The sequence below is a fragment of the Drosophila sulfurigaster genome, chromosome 2R, assembly GCF_023558435.1.
Source record: "Drosophila sulfurigaster albostrigata strain 15112-1811.04 chromosome 2R, ASM2355843v2, whole genome shotgun sequence".
Classification (NCBI taxonomy): domain Eukaryota; kingdom Metazoa; phylum Arthropoda; class Insecta; order Diptera; family Drosophilidae; genus Drosophila; species Drosophila sulfurigaster.
Genome location: NC_084882.1, coordinates 2,888,060 through 2,897,740, shown reverse-complemented (window position 1 = coordinate 2,897,740; position 9,681 = coordinate 2,888,060). Strand labels below are relative to the sequence as shown.

Below are 9,681 nucleotides of genomic sequence, written 5' to 3'. Positions count from 1 at the left end.
AGTGCGGCACAAAAATATTCTTCAACATACATACATTCCCGCTCTTGTCTTTAACTCAACCGCTAATGGAATAAGGCATCGGAAGGTTTTACTCTTCACCAATCTCTCTTTATACATATATGTACATATTTACGTGTAGATATTTTTTGAGTATATCTAGATGCAAGTTCCCTTCAATCAAATAAATATGTACATACATTTAAACCTTCATATGTAAAAAGTAATCGTCAAATACAAATACAAAACATATTATACTTGCAAATAGATATGTTAAATACGACATTCGTTCCTGGTTTGCATTATTGCATATAGAGTCAACCAATCGTATAAAAACCAACACAATCAATCGAGAATTGACTTTAATAAATCCATATATGTACATATTGTGAGAGTCGGACTTTTCTAGTATTCCGACCGAATTTTGTTGTGTAGTTAAATTTATAAATATGACGCATTTTCTTCATGATTCCTTTCTTTTAGTACTGTTTAAAGTGAATTCATTCATCAAAGATGATCAGTGGATGGTGTTAAGTTTACAATATTACTTAAATTGTTTTCTAATAGTAAGTGTACTTAGCGTGATAATTTTTTGTTACTGGATATTTTTTGTGCCTCTTAACTGGACAAAGGTAAGTTAAATTCAGTCAAAAAAATTTCCACTAAACCATGATCATGACGGGGGTGGTAAATAAAATAAATAAAATAAAAAATCTTTAAATAAAAAAAATCTACAACACGATTTTTTTCGGTTGCTATCGTACTATTTTATTACAATTTTGTAACAATTAAGAAATTCTTACAAATACCAATATGTATTTAAAATAAATTGAAAATGTTTAAGATTATACACATACATACATATGTATGTACATGTATGTCTTCGATAAGCTTTAGTTGCTATGTACGATCAAGCTGGACCCACAATTACGCCTGTTTTGATTTTTGAAATATTGTGTGCAAATAAATTTTTGATTGCTTGTCAACTGTACCTGGATAGTCCTTTTTTGTTTTTTTTTGAGAATTTCAGTCTTCCTCTGGATTCTCTGCTGCACTAAAATCAATTACTCCAATTAGATTAAACATGAATTGCTGGAGTTGGGTGTTACTGACATGTGGTTTCAGTCAGCAAAAAAAAAAAACACTGACCACAACAACATTTTTTAAGCATATTTTGCATTTTGCATATTCTCCAATACTGGAATGTATAGTATGTGGATATCAAATCAGCAGTTCCAGTGAAAAAATCGACAACCTATTATTCCGCACTCATATCGGCAAAGAGAAGATAAGCATCAATAAAGACAATTAAAATAAATAAATAAGAAGAAAGCATCTGAGGCATTTAATGTGAATGTCAAGACTATCAGGGGTAGCAATGAAATCACTAGTGAATTCAGAGCCCAGAAAAAATCCTTGTGAGTTGTAAAGCTGTCTTTATGCATAATTAAAAATCTTTTTTTTTGTTGTTCATTATTAATTATTATTCCATTTGGACTAAAAAACGAGTTGTTGGTCACTCAGCGCGTAATTGTTCGTGATTTTGGCAACCTAGCAAATTCCTATGCAGCAGATGGAGTACATTGATGATGTGTTAGTTGTTGCAAATAAGGAGGAGGCATTTGAAAGATTGAAAAATATGTTAAATATTTTGTCAATTTTTTTCTCTTAATGTCGAAAAGTGTGACTTTCTGCACACAGGGGTTTTTATGTAGAAGACGGAGAGCTAAATCCAAATTCTCGAAGCCTTGTCCGTATTATCCAAGCCTAACACTTCAAAACAATTTAGGCTTGCATCATATTTTAGATATTTGGGTTTTCCGAGCAAATGACAACAATTTAGCAATTGGTTTCAAAACTAAACAAGTGTGTTTGGAAGAAGGAGCACGAGCCAATTCGTCGACAGATAACTCGTATACTCATAAGTGAACTGGTACTAACCATGTTCGATCCTCAATACCCAATTGAATTACATACAGATACAAGCGCCAAGCGGTGCTAGCTTTTACATAGAATAGATGGTAAACGTAGAGTAGTAGAATATTTTAGCAAATGCACATTGCCTTTAGAATCAAAATATTACTCATACCAATTAAAAACATTAGCGGTATATAATCTCAGTGGAAGAAAATTTATTGTACACACAAATTGTAACTCCCCAAAAAGCACGAAATTAGAATCGCCGCCACCAGTACATAGGTGGTTGGCGTATATGCAGTCATTTGATTGATAATCAGAACAGCAACGCGATGAGAGTTTGATGGCAATTATTACAGGGTTGAATAGGTTGCTCTATCGCATGATTCAGAGAAATGGCAAGACCAAGTGTTTACCTATAGTACCAAGCACATTTAGGTTGTCCGTAATTTACCATGGACATGAGGCAATAAGGCACTTGGGCTGGCAGAAAACTCTGGACAAAGTTTAAAGACAATATTGGTTTGAAAATGTAAAGGAAAATTGTTAAAATTGTATAACTTGTAAAATGTATAAACCACTGTCAGGCAATATGCTTATGGAATTGCATACAAGACCTAAGATAGAGATATCATAACACACATTTTACATTGATATTAGTGGCAAACTAAGTTAAAGGAATGATATAAAGGAGTATGTCAAAGTAAAAATATATGCCTTTACTAAGTTTGTTTATTTATAGCAAACTTTTAATTTAGGTATTAGACATATCACTTTTTGGAGTACCCATTTGAGTTATAGCAGATCAGGGAAGAAGTTTTGCAAATAGCGAATTTCAAAAGATTTGTAAGACTAATAGAATTGATTATGACTTAATAGCGACAGGTGCCTGTCAAGCTATCGGTCAAGTTGAGCGTGTTATGAACACGTCGAAGAGTTTGTTGACAGCAGTGGAAACAAGTGAGCGTTCATGACAGGAAGCTTTACAAGAGGTTCAGTTGGTCCTGACTTGCACAACTAACCGAGTGGCAAAGTTCAGCGCACTAAAGCTATTGATAGCTACAGAAAGAAGTCCACTTGGCTATAAATAATGAAAATCAAGTCGATTCTAGAAATGCAGGATAAAAATCGAATGAAAATATTGTTAAGAGTGCTCAATATAAAAAGGAAAGAGTTCATCAGCAATGGGCTCAAATAGTATAACATGATCAGCATGAGACGAAATGAGATCCTAAGCTCGAGGGGCCATTTGTCGTGCTTAAGTTGTTAGTTGTTAGTTAAAAAAACATGCAAATATCCGGCCAAATTCAATCTTTATCACTAAAGAGAAGTGCAGGAATCATCATACACAGGGGGTAGTGACAAGTAGCAAAATTAATATTTATATTACAAAAATACTGAAATATACCAAAGGCTCTTTTAGGTATATTAATGCAGTACTACATTCAAAATTTACTATGAATTGTAAATATACCAGATTGTCAGCGAAAGCAACTAAGACCTCTAGTAAGTAGGCGTTTTTGCCCACACAAAAATATTTCTTTAATAACTTCCAAAATTTACATACTAACATATGTTGACCATTACTCATTAACATAACATAACATATGCAATCACAACAGCGTTTTGTTTAAAATATATATATACTTGTTTATATGGATGCTTATTTATTATGAAAATGCGAATTCGTTTGGAAATAAGTTAATGAATCAACGCATAATATAGATTAAACTTCAATCGCCACTAGCGACGCAAACGCTGAATACATTGGTCGATGTTAACTAATAAATTATTATTTTTTATACCCGCTACCCATAGGGTAGAAGGGTATTATAACTTTGTGCCGGCAGGAAATGTATGTAACAGGTAGAAGGAGGCATCTCCGACCCTATAAAGTATATATATTCTTGATCAGCGTCAACAGCCGAGACGATATAGCCATGTCCGTCTGTCCGTTCGTCCGTCTGTCCGTCTGTCCGTACGAACACCTAGATCTCAGAGACTATAAGAGATAGAGCTATAATTTTTTTTCGACAGCATTTGTTATGTTTGCACGCAGATCAAGTTTGTTTCAAATTTTTGCCACGCCCACTTCCGCCCCCGCAAATCAAAAAAATCGAATAACAAGCGTAATTTTGGTATATACAGTAATAACTATAGTAGTTATGATCCCTGAAAATTTGGTTGCGATCAGAAGAAAATTGTGGAAGCTATTAAAGAAATAGTTTTGTATGGGCAAAAACGCCTACTTACTAGGGCTCTTAGTTGCTTTGGCTGACAATCTGGTATATTGCGCAGTCTATGGTATATTTTGAATGGTGTACTATATCGATATACCAAACATACCGTTCGGTATATTTTTAGTATTTTTTTAGTATTTTCGGTATACTTTGAAAATAATACCTCAATATTTTGCCTTTATTAAAATGGGTAGCGGGTATCTCACAGTCGAGCACACTTGACTGTAACTTTCTAACTTGCTTTATTTTATTTATATGCCAAATGGGGCTTACTTAAGTAACGTACAGTAAGTGCATATGTTTTGTATATATGTATGTCACAAAATGTTTTTGCGATTAAATGTTAGTGTTTTTACTCATACATATATATTTCACTATATTTGAAATAAATTCTTCTGAAAAAATCATTAAAGTAGTTAACTTGCATCACTTCTTTACTAAATCTTTTTTCAAGCATTTAGATAGAATTCCTGAATGTCAAATTTTAAATACTGAAAAAAACAACAGAAATATTAACAAAAAAATGGCGATAAACCGACTCAAAAATAATCGATCAGCTAAAACAAAGGATCTGCCACCTCCCTATCCCAATGGATGGTATGGAGTTCTGGAATCTTCTATGCTTAGTGCCGGAAAATCAATGTATATTTCATGTTTGGGACAGCATTTCGCAGTCTACAGAACACAAGCGCATAAAGTTTACGTTCTTGATACTTATTGCCCGCATTTGGGAGCTAATATGGGTCTTAGCGGTCGAGTTGTTGGGGATAACATCGAGTGCCCTTTTCATAAATGGAGTTTTAGAGGTATCGATGGAAGATGCACAAATATTCCTTACAGTTCGTGTGGTATGTGCTGTATTTTCAAAATACATTTTCATTATTTTTTAATATATGTTCTCCACACTTTAGTTCCTTCAGCTATTAAAGTAAAGAAATGGATATCCACAGAAGTTAATGATCATATATTTATTTGGTATAATGTGGAAGATTTGGAACAGCCATGGACTATTCCAATTTCTGATGAACTTCAAACGAAACAATTTGTTTATCAAGGTCGCAATGAATTTTATGTAAACTGTCACATTCAAGAAATACCAGAGAATGGTGCTGATTTGGCTCATTTTGCAGCAATACATAAAAAAAGCTTTATGTCTAGATCTATTGATGCTAAAGAAAATTTCTTAACTAATTTTGCGCGTCATGATTGGAAAGCAAGGTACGTAAAAATAATAATTGATAATAATCATTTGTTCAACTTTTATAAAATCATATCTCCTTGAACAAAAGTCACTCTAGCCAGAATTATATATAAGTTTATTTATTTACTAAATTAATTGATAAAAAAAAAACAGTTATAATAAATTGGCCGGTTATCGGGAAAAAAGTTATTTAATAACATCAAAAGCTGTTTACCAATTTCTGGCAACCCTTCGTGATTTGCAGTACTTAAGTGCAATCAGGATTCCAACGCGATGTCACATGACAAATGTATAATTTTTGTTAGGTCAATAAAAAAAAAAAAATCCACACAGTTTTTTTTTTAGCACCTTTGAAAATCTGACAGCGTTGGCCTTGACTCATCTTCATCCAATAAATGACAGCACTTAACACAAGCGGAATAAAAGTTGATTGAATCATTCGGGTCAAAATTTGTCTGTTGATTGAGCTGTGATACCGCGTAATGAAATTGACTAGTTTGGATTCATGTTTCGAATATGGCTGAAAGTTGGATCTGAAGCAGTGGTTTTCCGTGAGAAATCCCTGCATGGCGACACGACTATTTGTTGTTCTCAAACTAAGAATAATTAGTTGGAGCTGCTCTCGACTGAGCTTGAAGTGAGCAGTTTCCGACACCCATTCATGAAACGGAACACGTAAACACAAGTACGCAGTTCTCTGTGGAGGTCCCAGAACTTGCTGCGAGTACTCCGTTGCACGTAGTGCGCTGCTCAGGTATAGTCTGCGGAATTGGACACACTGAAATGGGTTATTGAAAGAGCTGAAGAGAAAGCCAATGTGGTGCATGCAACCACACGAAATCAGCCGGCAGAACTGCACCCAAGCGAGGGATTGATAATAGCTAGACTGGAGCTATCCTAGTCTTTGTCATGAGGAGGTGAGTAGCAACGCACTGTGCTGTCTCGATACGTTTGTAGATCCCTGTTCCATAATTCCTAGCCTGGATCTACTCCAACCGAGGTCGCAAATGTATTTTATAGCAGGATAGCTCCCAAGGTATTATTTCCATTTGCCAAGAAGATCCCACTTCAGCATCTCGTTTAGAAATGACTTAACTTACTGAAAGTGAATGTCTTGGGTGAATTAAAGCTGAAGAAGAAGATGTAACTGTGTATGGATGGGATAAGGCTTTAGCGATACACCTTATTTATGTTTGTATTAAAGACATACTAAAAATATCGCCAGTTGAAGGAAAAGGAAAAAAAAGAAGTGCCCTGTATGAAGGATATCATTCAGGTTTTATCCGGCCTTCGCCATATTCTCCACCACCCAAAAAGCGGATAGAAACTCATCGAGTCTTTCCCACGCGCAAGCAAGCGGATTTTGGCACACTCTTTGAGACGGGACCAGTGAGAATGTCTCTTTCCCAAAGAGTGTCCGCGGAAGAATATCCGCATCGATGAGAATATTGATTTAACACCTTGTAAAAAAGTCTGCGGTACGATGAATGAAGGCAGATTCTCTGCGGAACGACGAAGGTTGATGCCTCAGTATGAAGTCTCGGTTTTGTTGTAGAGACGATATCCTAAATTTAATTTTTGGTATTATTTATATTATTTTGGTGCTAAATAAAAGTCTTATGAGAACTCGATATCCTAAAACAATATGTAAGACATCGACAGTCGTGTGTGCTCGACTGCGAGATACCCGCTACGCATTTTCAATAAAAGTATAACAGTTTGGTATTATTCTAAAAAAAAATATCACACTAACGACAAAATATTTTGATATACTGAATACACTCAAAATATACCATAGAGTGAAAAATATCTAGTTTGTCAACCAAAGCATACAAAAATGTTAAATAAATTTAAAATATTTTGTCAGATCGTAATAAAATTTTACGAAGTGATAAATTATATTTGTCGGAGTCTGTTCTACCGAAGTCTGTTTATTCATTATCGCGAAGCGAGTTTCGATGCTTTCACAGGCGAATTCTAGAGCACACTCCCCTCTCGATCGTCTTACTGTCTACGCCTCAGCCATCGAACCACACTCGGCGACAGCGTCACGTCACTGTCGCCCCGCAATAACTGTACTTGGCAAAGCGACAAAATGCGGACAACCAACAAAGCGCAAATGAAGAATGATGCAATCTAACATGCACACTCTTAATTACGCAGTGTCAATGTGCCGAAACGCACAAGCAACTACGGAAATGCCAAAGTGCACCTACAACTACGCAGCAATGTGCCGAGACGCACGCACAGCTGCGCAGTGACGTCAGTGTGTCGAATCTGCATTACTTACTCTCCGACATATTTATATATTATATGATTATATTTATGTATGTAATAGTCAGAAGGAGGCATCTTCGAGCTTATAAAGTATATATATTCTTAATTACCACCAAGAGCTGATACGATGTAGCCATGCCCGTCTGTCCGTATGAAAGACTGAATCTTAGAGATCATAAGCGATAGAACAATATTTTTTGCCAAAAATTTGTTAATTTCACATTACATTTTACATATATGTTATCAACAGGTATTTATCTGTTTTCCAATATTTTATGGAACTTTCGACCTTTGTTTTGTTATAGCAATTGTTTTCAACAAAATTTGAACGATTTATTTTCTGTTTAACGTTGTTTTTAGCACCTTTGTTTTTCTCGTGGACGTGTGCATTTGAACAATGAGGAAGACATCTGTAGTAGAAAAAACTAAAGTTGAAAAAGGACAGACATATTATATATGCTGCGAAGCAGAAAAACAGTGAAGACCGAAGAAGTGCAAATCAAATCGTTGGAACTTGCGAGAAATAGTGCAGCAAACACAGAGGAGAAACAAGAAGGAAAGAAAGAACTATTGGAAGTTGCCAGCAATAGCACAAAAACAAAAAGTAAAATTGAACTGGCGAAAATGGAGCAGATAATTGAACAAACTCAAGTGAATTTGCAACAAATAATACAATTGTTAAACTTAAAAATACAAGCGGAGAGTCAGTGCCAGTGGAATATTGGCTTAATAACTTCGAGTTGAGCGAGAAACAAAAATATGTAAATCGCGATCGAAAATTACCAAAATTGTTCAGTTGTTCCTTGAGATGGTTAACTAAAAACCAAGTTGCTAAAGGAGTTCAAAAGAGAATACGAAAGTGCAGAGGTACAAAGCTGAATGAGAGGAAGAAACAAGATATTAAGTTTCCAAGAATATATATAGCAGAGGAGAAAAGTTTCTGCATTGGGTAACGTCGAAACAAAGTCAATTATTCGCTATATAGTAAAGGGCTTAAATATTCCCAATGAGTTTAAATATAACATGTACGGTTGCAAAACATTTAAGGAAGTAAAAGAAAAATACTGCGTTTATGAGTGTATAAAACAAGTTGAAAACCAAAACGACTATAAGAAAGAAAGAAAGCGTAATCAGAACGCTTAAAAACAATCTCGTTGCTTTAATTGTGCGTAAAGACTGCGTAGCTAAAACAAAGTGCTTCAAATGTCAAGAAGATGGGCATATCTCGTTAAATTGTCCGAACGCTATAAGAGCCGTTCAAGAGCGGATAGGCAACTAAAAATTATAAAACTAAACGAAGTTGAGGTATCATGCCTCGTTGATAGAGGGGCCGATGTGTCTATTGTGAAATACTCCGTTTACAAATGCGCAAAAGCGTGAGTAAAAATTGCAGCAAGACTTAGCTAAGTTGCAGCTGGAACAGCAACAGCAGAGCAGCGACAACGAGGTGGCCATGAAGGAACTGCAAAAGCGACTGGAGAAAACAAACACCGAGCTGCAGCACAAGGAGCAGCAAGTGAAACGCAATAGGCATTTTGAAATCAGAAAAGCTGCACAGACTGAGACAGACACAGACAGTATTACTAACACAAGTTTTGACAATATGAAGCTGTGCAAGTACGTCGGGTACATCGTCTGTCGAATTACACTTTTTCGCTAGCGCACAGTGGGCGATTTGGTCTCGCTAGCGGCATTTAATTCAAATTTTCAAATTTAAATAACCGTTAATATTTTTTCACATATCGATAGCAGATGCTTTGATTAGATTTTTAAAAGCTTTTTAAAAGGTCTACGATCAGCTGATCATCAGCTGTACACGGTCAAACACACCATATGATTTTGCAAAGAGCTTTACACAATTTTTTCTCTTTGCGCGCGTTGAATTTGATTTCCTCGGAAATTTACAATTTTTAGTGAATTTGTTAGAAGTTTGGTTTTTTATTATATTCAAGGTATGTATTTTCAAAAAAAATCAATGTTTGTGGCCGGTCTATAAATGTGTAGCTCATAAAACGTAGTGGTAATTCAGTGTATTAACAACTAGCCCGG

At 35.2% G+C, this 9,681-nt stretch overlaps 1 protein-coding gene across 3 annotated transcripts; it reads left to right on the top strand.

Moving 5' to 3' along the window:
* Nucleotides 1-261: 261 nt before the first annotated feature.
* Nucleotides 262-8,041, top strand: LOC133839267 (cholesterol 7-desaturase nvd). Of its 3 annotated transcripts, none has more exons than XM_062270687.1 (4): nt 262-629; nt 4,609-5,002; nt 5,066-5,372; nt 7,993-8,041. In XM_062270687.1, exons 1-4 carry the CDS (start codon nt 447-449, stop codon nt 8,024-8,026), a joined length of 918 nt encoding a protein of 305 aa, XP_062126671.1. In that variant the 5' UTR covers nt 262-446; the 3' UTR covers nt 8,027-8,041. The 3 variants fall into 3 exon arrangements, with proteins under 3 accessions (XP_062126671.1, XP_062126672.1, XP_062126673.1); XM_062270688.1 differs by lacking the exon at nt 7,993-8,041 and adding an exon at nt 5,444-5,601 and having other exon boundaries at nt 263-629; XM_062270689.1 differs by having other exon boundaries at nt 510-629; nt 4,616-5,002.
* Nucleotides 8,042-9,681: the final 1,640 nt, after the last annotated feature.

Bases quoted from the DNA above. Each gene is read 5' to 3' on its own strand.
- LOC133839267 (XM_062270687.1), top strand. From the start codon at position 447: ATGACGCATTTTCTTCATGATTCCTTTCTTTTAGTACTGTTTAAAGTG. The intron at 630-4,608 runs GTAAGTTAAATT...TCTTTTTTCAAG, and splicing joins TGCCTCTTAACTGGACAAAG to CATTTAGATAGAATTCCTGA. The intron at 5,003-5,065 runs GTATGTGCTGTA...TCCACACTTTAG, and splicing joins TATTCCTTACAGTTCGTGTG to TTCCTTCAGCTATTAAAGTA.